Raw genomic sequence first — 18,031 nt, 5'->3', positions numbered from 1 at the left:
CGACCTTCAACTAGTAATTGGTATCTTATCTATCGAGTTATACTCGATATCTCTCCATATAATTTAACAATTATAAAAAAAAGGTGACGAGAGTTATTTTTTGTTTCTTTTTTCTTCGTAATAATTATTTATTCATTGGAATAAAAATTAATAATTTAACTTAATAAAAATAAACTAACTAATAATAATTAATTAAAATAGACTAATGTAATAAAATTATTTGTGAGAATAAAACATATATATTATTTATTTATATGAAAGTCGGGTATTATTGTCGTACAATATTAAAAATAATTATTTTTTATTTTCGGATACCTTATTCTAAAACTTTTTTATTCTAATATATATAATATAATATAAAGTTAGAGGGTGAAATAATTGGTCATGTATTATAAATAAGCCACGGCGCAGTTGTAAAAAGCAAAAAAAAAATTATGAATTAAAAAAGAACAAATAAATAAAAGACAAATAAAGGGAGTGTTTTTATTAGGTGGGGGCAACATTGTAATAATGGTGGAAACAGAAAGGAGAGTGGAAAGTCACAAATAATTAATATTGAAGCGAAGTTAGAATATTTATAGTTAGGGATTAGAGTAATTAAAATAGTATAAGATGAAAAAGTTAGGTTTAATCTTTAATAATTTAAATAATTAAGCAAACCCCTATTTTGAGCTTTTGGTCACACCCATTATTTTATACACAGCTTTTGCCTAAACTTAGGATAAGATATTAATTTTGTTCATAGATTTCACGCTATCATATGCTCCTATTTCTTGGAAAAGTTGTTTTTTTTTTTTCTGAAAAAATTATTTATTTAAAAAATAATCATTGTTTTTTTGTTTTTTTTTTTTAATTTTTTTTATTTGGTGGAGTGTTGAGTGTGTAAAGGGGGGTTGTAGGGTTTTGGTGGGGGAAATTAGCTTGTAAAAAATAAAAATAAAATAAAATATGAAATTATTATTATTTTTTTATATAAATTTAATGGAAGGGTATTTGATTTTTGTTGGATGAAAATGTCCGACATTGGTTAATTTAGGGAATGATCGTGTATTTATAATAAAAAATACACTATGAGGCTTTTAGAGAAGTTCAAAGCAAAGCCACGGACAATATCATACTATTATTGTGGAGAGTTGTCTAACAATTTTGACCCAATTTTAAGGAAGTGAATGTGGTCGAATTCCTATTAGTCATTATTTAGTGGTTGAAATGATAAAATCTCGTTACTATTCTAACCATTATTTATCAAAATAATAATAATAATAATAATAAATAAATAAATAAATAAATAGGTAAAAGTTAATAATTTGGTCAGCGGTAAGAAAAAAAAAGTAAAATTATAGAGAGAAAATAATAAAAGGACAAATGAAAATAGACCAATAATAATAATAATTTAGGTGGAGAAAATTATATCTTTGAACCAATATATTTTTTGGATTTTTTAATGAAAAAAATTAAATAAAATTAATATGGTAATAGATATGCTCTGCCACTACCACGCTCATGTGCATTAAAATTTCTGAATCTGGCTGAGTCCCATGTGTATATATATTAATTTTTCGAAATTATTTTATTCATTTTTTGGGATTTATTTATTTATTTATTTATTTATTTTTGTTTATTACCTCTCTCAATTATTCATACTTATTATATTAATTAAAAAAAATAACAAAAAAGGAAATTAATAGAATCGAACGACGTGTCGGATGATGGTTGGGGGGTTTTATTTATTTATGTTAATTCGATGAATGGGAAGATTACGGAAAAGGAAAAAAATCAGATTATTTTTTTTTTACTGGGAAGAAATGACACGTGCCACGTGGAAGGGCGATATGGCTTTTCTCTAAATATTATAGACGTTAGAGGAACGAAACGGTGACGTATTGGGGGTTTAATATTCAGAAGTCGCCGCTCTTTTCTCTATCTCTCTCTGTAACTTTCTATACAGCTTAGATTTCATTTCCTTTACTTAGAAATCACAGGCAGAGAGCTTCAATGGTACGTTTTTTCTTCTCCTCTTTTTGGCATTTCACCTCTTTTTCAGATCACTCGAAGCCGTAAGTGTTAGTTTTCGAATCGATTACATATGGCAGCTTTGCGTTTCTGTGACTTCTTCTTTTGATGATGATGATGAGGTGGAGGAGGAGGAGGAGGAGAAGGTGGAGGATGATGTTTTGTTCATATTGTTCTTATCTGTGTTGCTTGTGATTTCGTTTGTTTGAGTGGTTTGTGAAATTATTAAATGTGGATTTTGGATATTCTTGTTCCGTTTTGATTTTGTTTTGTTTTTGTTTTGTTTTGTATGGCTGGGAAGGCGGGGGAAATGAATGTAACGGAAGGTTCGAATCTCTAGATTTTGATAATTGGAATAGAAGAAATGGAGTTGACTGATAGGCAGCGTTGTACTAGGAATTTTTTCCTTTTTGTGTCTCTTAATGGTGGAAAATTTGGGAGTCAAAACCGCGTTCTATTTATTTATTCTTTGCAATTGTCTGGAAATTGTTAGGGTAGTGATAGATTAATAGACTTGTGGTTTCGATTGTTTGGGTTTCTACTTTACCACAATGTTTCTCTTGTTCGTTGTGTCTCTGTCCTAAAGCTTGTATCTCGTTGAGGCTGGAAAATAAGAGTAACGGACATTTGTGGTTTTTGATGCAGCGAAATCGAGGAACCAATGTACATACGATGAGTTTTCTCCAGGCTGGTGGATTCAATGCCAGAGGAAATCAATGATGGAACTGTATTTTCAAAATTTTCTTCTCGTTTAGAGATTGAAAAGTGAAAAGGATGACCGTGAAATTCTTCATAAAGATGAGGAGCATGGGAAGAATCAATTCACGGATGCAATGATCCTGATCTTCAATGGATTGTCCAAACTCTAACTTTCCTAATAAGTTTGTGCCTATTTATGCATTTTCAGTGACGAATTGAAAGATTAAATTAATAGTTTGTTGAAAAATGGCTATTGCTGGTCTACATAATGTCTCTGTTCATGATTCTTCATTTATTCGAGAATCTCAATCTCAAGCATCAAGGCAATTAGAAAATGAAAGTAGAGTAAGCACCCGGGCATCCTCTCTTCTACGTATATGGCGAGGACTTGAGGATGAGCAAGTGGTGAGAGGCACACAGGAGAGTGTTAGTGAAGGATCTACTGATCTCTCAAGAATAAATGCACCTGAAGGGCAAAGTACTGTACGGGGGGATGATTCTGAGAATATGGGGATGAATATTAATGAGAATGATATTGACACTTGGTCTGACGTACAAACTGCTTCACAAAATGATGATGAGGATTCTGGTGAATTTGGGGTTGTTGAGAGGGAAAGGGTTAGGCAAATTTTTAGAGAATGGATGAATAGTGGTGTGGGGGAACATACACCTAACGTTTCCCAAATGAATAACAGCGCAAGGGCAGAGTGGCTTGGTGAAACAGAGCAGGAGAGGGTGCGAATGATAAGGGAGTGGGTGCAAAAGAATAGCCAGCAGAGAGGTACTCATGGTGGAAATGGGGAAGTCCAAACTGCTGACATTGGTACTCAGGTTGCACAAATTTGTGATGGGTTGGTTGGAAGCCAGAATGAAGGCCGGATCCAGCTTGCTCGGAGGGGTATTCGCAGGTTATGTGGCAGACAAGCTCTCCTTGATATGGTCAAGAAGGCTGAGATAGAAAGACAGAGGGAAATTCAACTATTGTCAGAGCAACAAGCCGTATCAGGCTTTGTTCATCGCAACCGCATTCAGGTTGGACGCAATTCCAATTACTTTGTCGTCCTTTGCATGCATGGATGATGTTGTTTTTCCTTTGCTAGTCGAAGGTGACAAAAGACCATTTTTTATGACGTACATAGTCTCTCAAATTGTTATACTCTAGAACGAAGTTCTTAACTATTCATGAGCTCAGCATGTTTATTAGAATTGTTTTTTTTTTCTATGGTTTCTTCGATGCTAATAATTATCAACTCTTAAGTATTATATTATATCATGGGATATTATTTTGCAGTCATTACTCAAAAGTAGATTTTTGCGAAACAACAGACTGACTGCGAATTCTAGATCTGTATCTGTTGCAGAATCCGAGTTAGGCCTTTTAAGGCAAAGACATACAGTCTCTGGTTTGAGGTACTTCTGATACTTTTTATGCCTAATTCTTGGGCATCCTTGTCTTTCATTTCACTCGTGATTCTTTTTCTACTTTGAATTACAGAAGTTATGTAGTAATTTCTGGATGTTGCACTTGTACCCTTCGGGGAAGTTATTCTATCTAGCAACGATTCTGTTAAGTGTTAGTGGTATTCATGTTTCCTCGACTGCTTTTCTTCACATCGTAACTGGATTACAGATTTGTCTCATTTTAAAATTGGCATTATACACTCCCCAGTCTCTTTCCTATAAAACTCTACCCAAGATCTTGTCCTGCTAAATCCTATTTTTTCAATCCTATATTGCTGGGTATATAAGAGAAACTTTTAGAATGGAATCTAGTGTCAAATTACTGCCATGTAAATTTCTATCAGTATCAGCATCAGCAGCATCAACGTCATTCCAAACATCATTCCCATGTAAGATGAAAATGTCTAATGTCTAGAGACATCCTTAACCGCTAGTCACATTGTTAGGAGACTAAATTCACGTATTACCAAGGCATGAAAAATAGTGCTCAGTCTCATATGGGATTTTATATTCTCACTCCATAAGTTGCAAGGTCACTACCGGTTAGTGTCTTAATTTGGTCAGTCTAACATAGAACTTATAAGCCTTTATTATTATGAAACTCTTTTTCTGCATTAATGTTACACTTATGGACATTGTTTATTTTCCTCGTTGGCATTGGTTTCATTGCGATTTATATCAAGAATCTTAAATCTTAGAACTGGGCATTGGTGGTTTAGGGTCATTAGATTCAACCAAGAAGTCTTAGGTCCAAAATTCGCCACCTGCTTGGATAATTAGCATTTGATTGAGTGCTACCAAATATTGTGAAGTTGAATAATTATAAGATATTTTGCTGTTTGTGAAAGTGTTAAGAGGTAGGATTTCTAAATATTACAAAAAGTCTAATTAAGCAAAAACAATGTAATTCACTCGATTCATAATCAGAGTCGTAGATTTTTTCCTTCAGTGTCAACCTTCAATTTTTCCCGATTGTTTTTCACTTAAGTTCACTGGCAACATTGCCTTTTTGTCCATTCTATAATGACAGCCCGTCCATTTGGACAATAGCAATGATATTGTGACTTTCTTTGAAGCAGGGAAGGATTCTTCTCCAGATTGGACAATTCTGTGCAAGATCAAGCAAGTAGCCGCCATTCTGACTCCACTTCTAACGCTGATGATGGTGATTCTCTAACTGACATGAATAGTACAAGGGGTTTTGAGGTCCTAGATGATCTTCGCGTACATTCTGGGCACAATAATGTGGAAAGTCATGACGAAGCCTCTTTCAACACTGGTCTAACTGAAGTTAGATCTGATTTAGAAGGAAGTACCCCTGAAGGCAGGGAAGACTCTGTTCATATGGTAGAAAGTTTACAAGAACAAGCTGCCGAGAATGGTTTAGCCAGCCAAATGGCAGGTATCAACTCTACGGAAATGACAGATGATTCAGGACAAGATGTGAGAAGCATTTTACAGGAAACTGCCCCAATTCTTTTGTACCATGAAATTCCAGAAATCGATGCTGAGAATCATACTAGTGTACTGGATGTTGAACCCTCCATTCAACAAGTTAATACTCGTGATGAAAATGTTGATATTGGATTAGTATTAGATCATTTGGGAAGGTTTCAAGACAATGATCTCGAAAATGTAGATCCGCAGGAATCTCATTCTCACGAGGAGCTGAATGAAGAACTAGGTATGAGAGTTGAGCCAAATGATCGGCAAGAATCTGGTTTTCAACATGATGAATGGGAAAATAGCGTCGAAGAAGAGATAAGTGAAACTCAGTTGGAAAGTATTGCTACTAATTGGTCTGGAGAATTCTCGAGTACAACATATAGAGGAGATACTCATCTGCAAAGTGCCCCTGAAGCTTCCCATGAAAATGTTATCTTTGTGGAGGATGTGCCGAATTGGTTAGAGGGCCTTCCTAATCAAGATGCTACATCCACCCAAAGGTTGGAGACCTTTTATTTTCCTGAAGATGATAATGTGCATAATGGAGAAATTAGAGAACTTTTAAACAGGTATTACAAAATTTATACGCTGACAACGTGCCTTGCTGTATTCAGACCTTTCTAAATGATGAGTTTACACGTGACTTGTTTTCTAAATTATGCAGGAGAAGTGTTTCTACTCTTCTTAGCAGTGGTTTCCGTGAAAGCCTGGACCAGTTAATACATTCTTACATAGAGAGACAAGGTCACGGTGCCAGGGATATAGACGAGTTGATGCCCCCTTACACATCTGCAGAACAAGAACAAGAGCACAACAGGCAGAGTGAAGGTCAAGCGGGTTCTGTTGAGAGCCATTCGCTTGCTTTGCCTGTGCCACCTACATTGCCCTCTCGGCAACTTTGGGATCATGAGTTGAGCAATGGGAGTTGGCCACGACGTGATTTCCATCAACAATTTGGAGCTGTATGTCTCTTCAAGGTTCCCTTGTCGTCTTTTTAGTTGAAGTCGATGCAAAGTAAATAAATAAAAAATAGTAAAACATGGAAATGTAAATGGTAAAGTAGGATGCAAAGTAGTAAAACATGGAAATGTAAATGGTTATGAATGGTGATTCTGTAATTCTATTTAGAATTATTGCAATTTACTTCCAGCTAAAGTTACTGTGATTTTTGTATCATGATTATCTTTTTTTTACTTAAATTTGTTGCTGAATTTTACAGGATTGGGACATCGTTAACGATCTGAGGATTGACATGTCGAGACTGCAACAGAGGATGAGCAACCTACAGAGAATGTTGGAGACATGCATGGATATGCAACTCGAGCTGCAGCGCTCAATAAAGCAAGAAGTTTCTTCTGCATTGAACCGAGCAGCTGGTTCAGAAGGTTTGTCTTCATTTTTAATGCCTCTGGATTCTTTAGTTTATACAATTTGGCTGGTTCAGAAGAACACACTATGCCTCTATGAAAACCGTTCTTAGTTTGCAGAGTTGATATATCTTAAATCTTTAGTGATTTTAGTAGTTTCTCTGTTTTTTTGGTGTTGGATATTATATTTTTCCAAAATTATTTGTGGATATAAGATTTAGAATTTTATTTCTAAATGTGATTCCTGCCCTGGACCAATGAAATGATATGATATACTCTTGCATGTCATCGATTGATTGCATTTCACCTGCACAGAGATGTTTGAAGACAGTTTGCCAGATGATGAACCCAAATGGGATCGAGTAAGGAAGGGAATTTGTTGTATATGTTGCGATAACCATATTGATGCTTTGTTGTACAGGTAATCCCAGCAAACTTTCAGTCTATTTTTGTGTGTTTTTTTGGTCCCAAGTTTCACTTCAACTTTATATTTTCTCTCATTTCCAACTTGTAGATGTGGGCACATGTGCACATGTTCAAAATGTGCTAACGAGTTGGTCGAGGCTCGAGGAAAGTGTCCAATGTGTTGTGCGCCCATACTAGAAGTGATTCGGGCTTACTCCCTATGATGACTTAGATGACAATAAAGAAAAATGAGATTACTACTGATTCATTCATCTTCATCCTCTTATTCCGTCCAAGTGTCCGACTGATTCTTCTCAGCCTGATTTCTATACACATATGACGTTTATTTGTACGGTGATGAACGATTGAAATAATAAATGTAATCTCTGTTATTGATTAATCTAGCTTGTGTTGGGTGAACTTAAAAAACCTTATTTAGGGGGATTTTGAGGATTTAGGTACTTACTACAACTCTCTCCCGCGAAAGGACCTTCCAATTTGCCTATTTCCAGTGTTTAGTCGAGATGAAGCTTACTTTTCTAACTCAACTCCCTTCGCAACTCTTGAGCAGAGTTCTTGTTGGCCTTTACATTTTTCCTTTGTTTATCTAGAAAAAAATTTCTCTAATTATAATAAACTAAACAGATCAATGGTTCAAATTGTGTTGGTGATGGTTGCGGAGGGGAAAGCAAGAATGTGTTGGTGATGGAGTGTGTGAGTTGGGAGTTTATGAAGGGTCATGGGGTGATTTGAATCCGCGAAAAGAGCGCCTTGCTAGAAATCTCACATTTTGAATATCTATCGTTCGACACTATTCATGAGATTAAAATAGCCTCCGAGCTATCCACAACAAATTGATCTTTCTAAATTTTTAATATTAGACCCTATTTTAATCTTAATATTCAATTTTCATTAATTCTTTTCTTAATTTAACAAAATATAAACATTCCAACCCTTCATTAAATTTAATAAAATCAAATATTAATCTATTCAAAATTAGTCACAGAATAACTCTACACCTCCATAAATTTCTACATAAAAAAAACAGCTCTAAATATATATTTTTATTAAATGATTTCAATTTTCATACCAAAATGGGAATAAAATCTGTTGGAATATTGAAAAAAAATTAGAAAATATAAGTTAGGTTCCACCCCACTCGGTTGTCATCTTGTCTCTTATAGCTGTATCTTGGGTTGTGGGTTGTCCAATGGTTTATTTTGTACCGTCCAGCTCTAATCTTGTCTTTCTCCACGTCCATTTATAACTTCCCAATCAATTCATTCATTCAATAAATACCTGAAAATCTCATCGTCTTCCCTTATCACTATCATTCTATTCATCCAATGACTAAACGATTTGTTCTTCGTCGTTGCTTCATTCTCTTTGCTTCATTTGCTCTGTTTGATGTTAGGACTTCCATAACTCACAAATCTGAAGATGGAACTGAAGAATGGGGCTACGTTCAAGTCAGACCGAGTAAGCCAAGTTCATTCATTTTCATTCTATTTTATTATTATTATAATTAATATTCATGTATTTGTTCTTGGGATTGTGTTGTTCAGAAGCCCATATGTTTTGGTGGCTTTATAGAAGCCCTTCCAGAGTGGACGCTGGTTCCAAGGCATGGCCGACCATTCTTTGGTTGCAGGGCGGACCAGTGAGCGGCCGACCTTTTTCTATGATTTATGTATAAATTTTGTGTATTTTGGATTTAAATATTGAAAAACAGGGTGGCTCGGGAACTGGGTTTGGGAATTTCTTGGAAATCGGGCCGCTAAACTTGAACTTGAAGCCGAGAAACTCAACATGGCTGCAAAAAGCTGACCTCTTGTTTGTGGTCAACTCCCTTTCCTTTCGATTTTTCCCATTTTAACGTCAAATTCTAATGTTTTACGACTAAATTTATGATTTTAACGTTAAAAAAAAACAAAAAAAAAAACAGGACAATCCAGTTGGGACCGGATATAGCTACGTGGAGAGTGGCGGAGAATTTGCGAAAGGCGATGTGGAGGCGGCGATCGACATGACAACTTTGCTAGCTGAGGTTTCGAAGAACAACACTGTCGGCCTACGGAACGCTCCTTTGTATATATTTGCGGAGTCTTACGGTGGAAAATTCGCCGTCACTTTGGCTTTGTCCCTCCTTCGAGCCATCCAAGCCGGCAATTTGACACTTAATCTCCGAGGTATTTTTTTTAATAAAAAAATCCAAATATAAATTACGAATTATAACCTTTTCTCGTATAAAAAAAAACAATTATATTCTCTATTTCATTTTTATATAATAAAGAATTAAAAATGTAAACACATGGTTTTATTCTTATTAATTCTATTTCAACTCATAACTTTTAATAAGTTTTAGATTTTAAATTGAGTCTTAATTTTAATTTTTATTGAAATATACGAAGTAATAATAATTTTAATTTTAATTTATATAATTAATAATTTAAGAATACCTCCTGTAACATCATATTTTACGTTGACAGGAGTTGCCCTAGGAAACAGTTGGATGTCCCCAGAAGATTACACTGTTCGTATTCTCGTTCTCTCAATCTCGTCCAAAATTTTATCAACTTTGTCATTCTTTTTGTTTTCAGAATGATAAACGAAAAGAATATTCTTAAATTATGAAGTTGATTTCAATTATATCCCGATCTAGAAGTTAAAATGAAACATCTCAAAGTTCGAGAGGATAACGGAAACCAACCTCTTATTTTGGAAGTATTCTTTTATTATTTATCCTTAACACAGTAATTTTTGTCTGAAAATTTTACAGTATTCTTGGGGCCCTCTTCTCAAAGATCTCTCGCGAATTGACGATGTGACATTGCAAGCATCAAATAGGTCAATATTTAAAAAAATAATAATAATAATAATAAAGCAGCCGAATATATTCTATAAATATAAAGTTACGTAACAAAAACCGTTTTCGAAAAACAGGTTAGCATTGAAGATCCAGCAGCAACTTAAAAACAAGTTGTACGAAAATGCAACTGTTTCGTGGAGTGATCTTGAGGAATTAATTATCACCAANCCAGGGTCGGGCCTCTTTTCTACACAAAATTTTGATTAGAAGTTCTCAACTTTTGGGCCGTCTGCAAATCTCGCTTGGGACATTATTTAGAAGATAAGGTTTCTAATATATATTATTATTTTTTTAAAACAAAAAAATAATATAACTTTTGGTCAATGGCTTCAATAATGTAATTTCTATCTCATTAATTAAATTGCTTTAATTATAAAATTGTTTTTTATTTTTTATTTTTATATTTCCATTAAGTTTTTATTAACCATTTAATTTAAATGCCAATTTACTGTCTATTTTAAATCTAAATTTATTAAACAGATCGGTCCAATAACATCATATGCCAATGCCAAAGTGAGTATAATTACATGATTTATTTTCTTAATATCAAAATTTTAGATAATTACTTTCTTTTTTAACAAAAAAAAAAAAAAAAAACTTTAATATTAATAAAAATTATAAGTTTAATCATTAATAAATCTTTAATCTTCAAAAAATTAATTAATTTCATTGAATTTTAGTTTTTTATTTTTATTTTTATTTTATGTTTATTAAGTTAATAAATTATAAAAGAGTATTTCTAATAAGCTAGTGGGTTTTAAAGCAGTCAATTTATAAAATATAAAATTTAAATTTTATATCTAATAAATTGGTATATTTTAAAATTTTAATTTAAATTCTAAATTCATATATATACTTATATAATTAAAAAAAAAAGGACTTTTAAATTGGTTCATAAATTCAATTTTAAAAATTAAAAGATTCTCGAGAAAACAGACATTAGATTTTAAAAAGACATAAAACGAAAGAACGAAGTCATTATCAATACGTTATAACGAGTCGTTTTTTTTGCAGGATTTCTATAACTTCATGTTGGATTTGGAAATGGACTCATTAGCCTCGACGACGATAACAGCTACAACGACGAATAGTGTGGAATCAAATAGAATTGATTCATTTGAAGTAAAAAAGAACTCTCGATATCTTAACTCTCATATATACAAACCAGGAAGTGGAGGAGGCTTGGAAGCTTTGATGAATGGCCCAATTAAGCAAAAACTCGCTATTATTCCACCAAATGTCACGTACGTACCCATAAACCCATTTTCTTTAAATAAATAATAATGTTAAAAAACATAAAAATTAAATTAATACGTATAGATGGGGAGGTCAATCCGACTCGGTCTTCCAATTTTTTATCGGAGACTTTATGAAGCCGAGGATCATGGAGGTATATTTTTTTAACCAAACTAATTTCAATATTTTTATTTCTCAATTATTTACATATATATTTTCTGTTTGAACAGGTTGATGAATTACTGGCTAAAGGAATTAATGTGACTATCTATAACGGTCAAGTAAGATTTTAAAAACAAAATATTTTGAAATGATAAAAATTGTAATATTCTCTGAGACGTACGGTTGACTTTTTTCTTTCTTTCGACATAGGTCGATCTTATTTGTTCAACCAGAGGAACGGAAGCTTGGATTAATAAGCTCAAGTAAATCCTTTTTTAATTTTAGCCTTTATTTATATATATTTTATTTATTTATTTATTGAATTTAGGTGGAAAGGGCTAAAGACATTTATAAACAAAGAGCGAACCACTTTATTTTGTGGAAACCAGAAGCAAACTAAGGGCTTCACTAAATCGCATCAGAATTTGCATTTCTATTGGATCCTTGGAGCGGGCCATTTTGTAAGTATATATTATAAACATTATTCTATTTATAATTTAGAGTAAAATTTAATATTTTTAATTATATGATTATAAATGTAGGTTCCCGTGGATCAACCGTGTGTGACACTAAACATGGTGGAAGCAATCACACAGTCACCAGCTTCTTGATGCAGTTATTATTATTATTTTTTCCACAGAAAATAAGAAATACATATTTACTTTTAAATCTACTGTATTCTACATCTATATTAATATTAATAAATCTAGTGTCATTTGATTATTTTACTCGTCGTGACGTCGTAGTTAGAGGTACTTTATATTTACGATTATATCAACGAATATAACTTAATTAATTAAGGGTTCAAAATGATCCATATCTTAAAAAAAGCATAAAACAATTAATATCATATTTTCATTGAATAATAAAGCCTCGTTGAATCATTTCATATAATTAAATAATAAATGTCACATTCAAACTATTTATAAATAATAAATATAATAATAAAATAAACTACTCATTAATTGTGATTTTTTTAATGATTTTAGACCAAAAGAAATAAATTAAAAAAGATTTATTTATTTATAAAATCAACATCTCATTTCTCTCTCGTGAGTTTATTTCCACAATTTTTGCATTAAAATAATTACAAATTCCAAAAAAATAAAAATGTTAAAAATTATTTTTGGTTAAATTTTTATTAAAGTAGCCATTTAGACGGAATTTAATTTATAAAATAAAATGTCAAATTTTAATATGTAAAGATTTAATATTTGTAATTTATAAATACATTAAAGTTTTATTTAATAAATAAATAAATCCAAATCCAAACAGTCGGAATTTCCGTTCTGATTTCTATTTGTTTCCCGGGAAAACACACAAATTTTCATTTACTTCATTTGAAATAACCACAACATTGCTTGTTCTAACCTACCGTCGTCTTCTAGCAGAGCACCATATTCGCGAAGGAGATATCAAGGTGAAGTTTCCGTCTTCTTTTACGCAATTGATTTCGCTTTCTTTACAATTTGGAAGAAATTTCAATGTTATCGACATCATTTTTCTTGTTGTTTATACGTATACTTGTTTGTGAAGCTTCTAATTGGTATGGTTGATTTTTCCTGGATTTATATTGATTTGGTCATACATCCCTTTCGAATTCCTTAAATGATAATAGTAGTAGTCTAAGTAAGCATTCTAACACAACTTCAACACGCTTCATTTGTACAATATTGACTCATTAATACTCGAATTGATGGAATGCTATTACTTTTAATGCATTTCGCTTTCTCTTAAATACGTTTACATACACATTTTTGCAAAGACTCCTTCAATGCCACAAACTTGGTCTCTCTTTATGTCAACATATACTCATTTTTGTTATATAAGGCTTTAAAAAGACTTGGAACGTTTTCATAACAACACACTGGCGTGAGGATTCCAATGTTTTCGTCTCCATGGATTCCTTTTTTACTTTTTGTTCTTTCAACCTCTGTTGTTACTGCTTTGCCGTATAGATTTCCGAGGCTTAGTCCTATTGGTGAAAAGTTTCTACATCATTCTAGAGTTCTGCTGGAGGCACCTCCTTCGGATGATTTCAAGACATTTTATTACAATCAGACACTTGATCATTTCAGTTATAGGCCTGAAAGCTACACGACATTCCCGCAAAGATATATAGTCAACTTCAAGTACTGGGGTGGTGCTAATTCGAGTGCTCCAATTTTTGCTTATTTGGGGGCTGAAGCACCAATTGATGATGATTTAAATGTTATTGGGTTTATGACCGATAATGTCATCCAGTTTAATGCTCTTCTTGTTTATATTGAGGTAAAGTTTAATGTTAGGCTCGTAGTGGGCTTGAGCCATTACAATTTTAGTGTTTCTAAAGTCGTTTGTCGTTGTAACAGCATCGATACTACGGAAAATCGGTACCATTTGGATCAAGGGATGAAGCATTAAGAAATGCTAGCACTCTTGGGTACTTTAATTCAGCACAAGCGATTGCTGATTATGCAAGTATTCTTATGCACGTGAAGAAAGAGCTTCGTGCTAATTATTCTCCCGTGATTGTTATCGGTGGATCATATGGAGGAAGTAAGTCGTTTTTCATTCATAGTCTGCAAACTCGGTTACAACTTACTGTTAAGAATCACAACTCTCCACAATATCAATAGTATGATATTGTCCATTTTGAACATAAACTCTCATAGATACGTACATCCAATATCTAACGGTACATGTATGTATTATCTATTTTCAGTGTTGGCTTCATGGTTCCGTCTTAAATACCCTCACGTGGCACTAGGAGCTCTTGCATCTTCAGCGCCAATCCTTTATTTCGATGATATTACACCACAGAATGGATACTATTCTGTCGTCACCAAGGACTTTAGAGTAAGATGTTGAAATTTTACATCCCTTTCTTATTATGACAAATTTTTTTTTTATGTTTTTAAAACAAAATATATGAATGGCAGGAAGTCAGTGAAACTTGCTATGAAACTATTAAGAAATCGTGGTCGGAAATGGAAGCAGTTGCTTTGCAGCCTAACGGCCTTTCCTTTCTCGACCAACAGTTCAAAACATGCCGGTAATAAGTTGTACTCTAATCATTCAGAGAATAAATAAATTATAAAAGATATGGAAAGAACAATAAATAGATATAAGATATTTACCTAGATAAATATGATACTTATTTACCTAGATAAATATGATACTTATGGTAAGCCGTAAACTATAATTCAGGACTAAATATTGTTAATTTTTGTAGTCCTATAGCGAGGTACTTGGAGTTGAGAGACTACTTGTGGTCCATGTATGCTAGTGCAGCCCAGTATAACCACCCACCTGGATATCCGGTCACCCGGATTTGTGATGCCATTGACGGAGCTGTGAATGGAACACTTGGAAAAATAGCTGCAGGTGTGTTTGCTTACAGAGGAAATTTGTCCTGTTATATTAATGAGCCCAGAAATGAAACTGAGACTGACGTAGGATGGAGATGGCAGGTAATTTTTCTAGTGGAGACATCAGTAAATAAAAAGTTAACTCAATTAGAGCTTCTAATTTTGCCTATATGCTTCTGATAGTAAATTGATCGCCAGAAAATTTACCTCCACATTTTTGTTAAAAAGGTGAAAAATCAGCAAAAGTTGGGTGAAATTGTTCTGTTTGGGCTTGGGCTTTCCATTTTCCTCGAGGCTTTTAACGTGTTTGTTAGGGAGAGGTTTCCACATCCTTATAAAGAATGTTTCGTTCTCCTCCCCAACCGAGGTGGGATCTCACAATCCACCCTTTCAAGTCCAGCGTACATCACCCGGTGTATGGCTCTTATACCATTTGTAACAGCTCAAGCCCACCGCTAGCAGATATTGTCCTTTTTGGGTTTTCTCTCAAGGTTTTTTAACTGCGTCAGCTAGGGGGAGGTTTCCACACCCTTATAAAAAATGTTATGTTCTTCTCCTCAACCGGTGTGGGATCTCACAATCTACCCCTTCGGGGTCCAGCGTCCTTGCTGGCACACCGCGTCATATAGTGTATGACCCTGATACCATTTGTGACAGCTCAAGCCCACCACTGGCAAATATTGTTCTCTTTGGGCTTCCCCTCAAAGTTATTAAACCGCGTTGCTAGAGAGAGGTTTCCACATCCTTATAAGCTTCATCTTGTTGTTGTTGTTGCAGTCATGCAGTGAGATGGTGATGCCAATAAGTTCAGACGATGATATGTTTCCACCGTTCCCTTTTGACCTTGGAAACTTCAGCAGATATTGCAATGGATTATATGGTGTCCCTCCCAGACCCCATTGGGCTACCACCTACTATGGAGGCCATGTATGTATTTCAATTGCTTGTTAGTCAACAAAATTATCTCCTTATCTATAAAGATTGAAGTTTATTGTCTTAAATTTATATGGTAGGATATACAACTCGTCCTTCAGAGATTTGGTAGCAACATCATTTTTTCCAATGGACTTAAAGATCCTTATAGTATTGGCGGGTAAACAAAACAATACTTATTTATAAACAGATAAAAGGTGACAAGCTTTACTGGGCCTTAATTATTTGTCTCTTTCTGACACCAGTGTATTGCACAACATATCAGACACTCTCCTTGCAGTGCATACCACTAATGGTAATGCTTTCATCTCTATGTTTTGAAAGTTTTACATTGTCGTAAACGACCCTAATCTACCGCTAATAGATATTGTCTTTTTTGGGGTTTCCTTTTCGGACTTTCCCTCAAAGTGTTTGAGACGCGTGTGCTAGGGAGAGGTTTCCACATTCTTATAAAGAATGTTTCGTTCTCTTCCCCAACTGATGTGGGATCTCACAATCCACCCCCCTTTAGGGCCCGGCGTCCTCGCTGGCACTTGGTCCTTTCTCCAATCAATGTGGGACCCCACCAAATCCACGCTTCTTCAGGGTCCAGTGTCCTTACTGACATACTGCCTCGTGTCTACCCCTTTGGGGAACAGCATCATCGTTGGCACATCTGGTGTCTGGCTCTGATATCATTTGTAACGACCTTAGTCCACCAATAACAGATATTGTCCTCTTTGGACTTTCTCTTTTGGGCTTCCCCTCAAGGTTTTTAAAACGCGTCTACTAGGGATAGGTTTCCACACCCTTGTAAAGGGTGTTTCATTCTCCTCCCAAACCAATGTGGGATCTCTCAATCCACCCCCCTTCAGGGCCCAGCATCCTCGCTGACACTTGGTCCTTTCTCCAATCGACGTGGGACTCTCACCAAATCCATCCCTTTTCAAGTCCCAGTGTCTTTACTAACACACCGCCTCGTGTCTACCCCTTTTGAGGAACAACATCCTCACTAGCACATCGCCCGGTGTCTGGCTCTGATATCATTTGTAACGACCCTAGTCCACCGCTAACAAATATTGTCCTCTTTAGGCTTCTCCTCAAGGTTCTTAAAACGTGTGCGCTAGGGAGAGGTTTCCACACCCTTATAAAGAATGCTTCGTTCTCCTCCCTAATCGATATGGGATCGATAAACGCAATTCGACATGTATAGCTTTTGTGTCTTGGAGGATTTTAGTTGATTGGTTTTACCATCTTCCTTAGTTTTACATTTTGATATCTGTAGGATCTCACTGTTTGGACATCTTAAAGGCGAATGAAACTGATCCTGAATGGGTAGTGGCACAGAGAAAGACTGAGGTTGATATCATTAAAGCATGGATCAGTAAGTATTATGCAGATTTGGCAAACTACAAACAAAACAAAACATTCTGAAATTCTAGATTGTAAAGAATAGCTTTCTGCTCTTCTTCTCCCTTATACGGTAGTACATACGGGAATGAAAAGTATGATAAACGTGCTATTTGAGCTATCACTTGTAACGACCCATTAAAAAAAGGAGAAATAAAAGATTTTGTCTGTAAGCTTACATGCTCTTAAGATTATGCTTTTTTGTTTTCTTTATTCGTCTTAAGGCACTATTCTAGAGTTCATTAGATCAAAGAGGAAGAATTGTAAATTCGCTTTAGAATAACGAAGGCAACTTTTGATGAGATTTGTTGTACTCAAAAGAAGAAAGAAAATTGATTAACAAAAAACAAAAAATGAATAAATAAATAAGGGTAATAGTCGGTTGTTGTGAGATCCCATGTCGGTTGGGGAGGAGAAAGAAGCATTCTTTATAAGGGTGTGGAAACCTCTCCCTAGTAGACGAATTTTAAAAACCTTGAAGAGAAGCTTGAAAGGGAAAGTGCAAAGAGGGCAGTATATGCTAGTGGTGGGATTGAGTTGTCACAAATGGTATCAAAGCTTACACTGAGCAATGTGCCAGCGAGGAGGCTCAACCCTGAAGGGGGTGGACATGAGGCGGTGTGCCAGCAAGGACACTAGGCTCCGAAGGGGGGTGAACTGTGAGATCCCGCATCGGTTGGGTAGGAAAACGAGAAGGGGTG

General features: G+C 34.6%; 3 protein-coding genes across 6 annotated transcripts; all 3 read left to right on the top strand.

Annotated features, from left to right (window-relative positions):
• Positions 1–1,892: 1,892 nt before the first annotated feature.
• On the top strand, positions 1,893–7,791 carry LOC111448758. 4 transcript variants are annotated; one of them, XM_023088482.1, is made up of 8 exons: positions 1,893–1,998; positions 2,659–3,744; positions 4,004–4,122; positions 5,253–6,188; positions 6,284–6,581; positions 6,839–7,004; positions 7,302–7,407; positions 7,501–7,791. In XM_023088482.1, the coding sequence occupies exons 2-8, from the start codon at positions 2,959–2,961 to the stop codon at positions 7,613–7,615; spliced, it is 2,526 nt and encodes an 841-aa protein (XP_022944250.1). In that variant the 5' UTR covers positions 1,893–1,998; positions 2,659–2,958; the 3' UTR covers positions 7,616–7,791. The 4 variants fall into 4 exon arrangements, with proteins under 4 accessions (XP_022944250.1, XP_022944253.1, XP_022944251.1 ...); XM_023088485.1 differs by lacking the exon at positions 1,893–1,998 and adding an exon at positions 2,034–2,057; XM_023088483.1 differs by lacking the exon at positions 1,893–1,998 and adding an exon at positions 2,064–2,159.
• Positions 7,792–8,637: 846 nt separating this feature from the next.
• Positions 8,638–12,327, top strand: LOC111448767 (serine carboxypeptidase-like 51). The gene is made up of 15 exons (XM_023088499.1): positions 8,638–8,870; positions 8,957–9,051; positions 9,124–9,231; positions 9,337–9,580; positions 9,881–9,924; positions 10,171–10,238; positions 10,335–10,427; positions 10,998–11,010; positions 11,275–11,312; positions 11,415–11,504; positions 11,581–11,650; positions 11,727–11,777; positions 11,869–11,921; positions 11,987–12,119; positions 12,201–12,327. Exons 1-15 carry the CDS (start codon positions 8,738–8,740, stop codon positions 12,267–12,269), a joined length of 1,302 nt encoding a protein of 433 aa, XP_022944267.1. The 5' UTR covers positions 8,638–8,737; the 3' UTR covers positions 12,270–12,327.
• Positions 12,328–13,438: 1,111 nt separating this feature from the next.
• On the top strand, positions 13,439–17,508 carry LOC111448761 (lysosomal Pro-X carboxypeptidase-like). The gene is made up of 9 exons (XM_023088489.1): positions 13,439–13,929; positions 14,010–14,196; positions 14,363–14,496; positions 14,580–14,692; positions 14,873–15,110; positions 15,786–15,935; positions 16,022–16,101; positions 16,187–16,236; positions 17,206–17,508. The coding sequence occupies exons 1-9, from the start codon at positions 13,543–13,545 to the stop codon at positions 17,352–17,354; spliced, it is 1,488 nt and encodes a 495-aa protein (XP_022944257.1). The 5' UTR covers positions 13,439–13,542; the 3' UTR covers positions 17,355–17,508.
• The last annotated feature ends 523 nt before the right edge of the window (positions 17,509–18,031 follow it).

This window comes from Cucurbita moschata, unplaced genomic scaffold (assembly GCF_002738365.1).
Source record: "Cucurbita moschata cultivar Rifu unplaced genomic scaffold, Cmos_1.0 Cmo_Scf00010, whole genome shotgun sequence".
NCBI classification, from domain to species: Eukaryota; Viridiplantae; Streptophyta; class Magnoliopsida; order Cucurbitales; family Cucurbitaceae; genus Cucurbita; species Cucurbita moschata.
This window is presented reverse-complemented; position numbering and strand designations above follow the sequence as displayed.

Coding starts and splice junctions, on each gene's coding strand:
- LOC111448758 (XM_023088482.1), top strand. CDS start 2,959: ATGGCTATTGCTGGTCTACATAATGTCTCTGTTCATGATTCTTCATTT. Junction 3,745..4,003: donor TTCATCGCAACCGCATTCAG/GTTGGACGCAAT, acceptor ATTATTTTGCAG/TCATTACTCAAAAGTAGATT. Junction 4,123..5,252: donor CATACAGTCTCTGGTTTGAG/GTACTTCTGATA, acceptor TCTTTGAAGCAG/GGAAGGATTCTTCTCCAGAT.
- LOC111448767 (XM_023088499.1), top strand. CDS start 8,738: ATGACTAAACGATTTGTTCTTCGTCGTTGCTTCATTCTCTTTGCTTCA. Junction 10,239..10,334: donor ACATTGCAAGCATCAAATAG/GTCAATATTTAA, acceptor TTCGAAAAACAG/GTTAGCATTGAAGATCCAGC. Junction 12,120..12,200: donor TCCTTGGAGCGGGCCATTTT/GTAAGTATATAT, acceptor TTATAAATGTAG/GTTCCCGTGGATCAACCGTG.
- LOC111448761 (XM_023088489.1), top strand. CDS start 13,543: ATGTTTTCGTCTCCATGGATTCCTTTTTTACTTTTTGTTCTTTCAACC. Junction 14,693..14,872: donor CAACAGTTCAAAACATGCCG/GTAATAAGTTGT, acceptor TAATTTTTGTAG/TCCTATAGCGAGGTACTTGG. Junction 16,237..17,205: donor TGCAGTGCATACCACTAATG/GTAATGCTTTCA, acceptor TGATATCTGTAG/GATCTCACTGTTTGGACATC.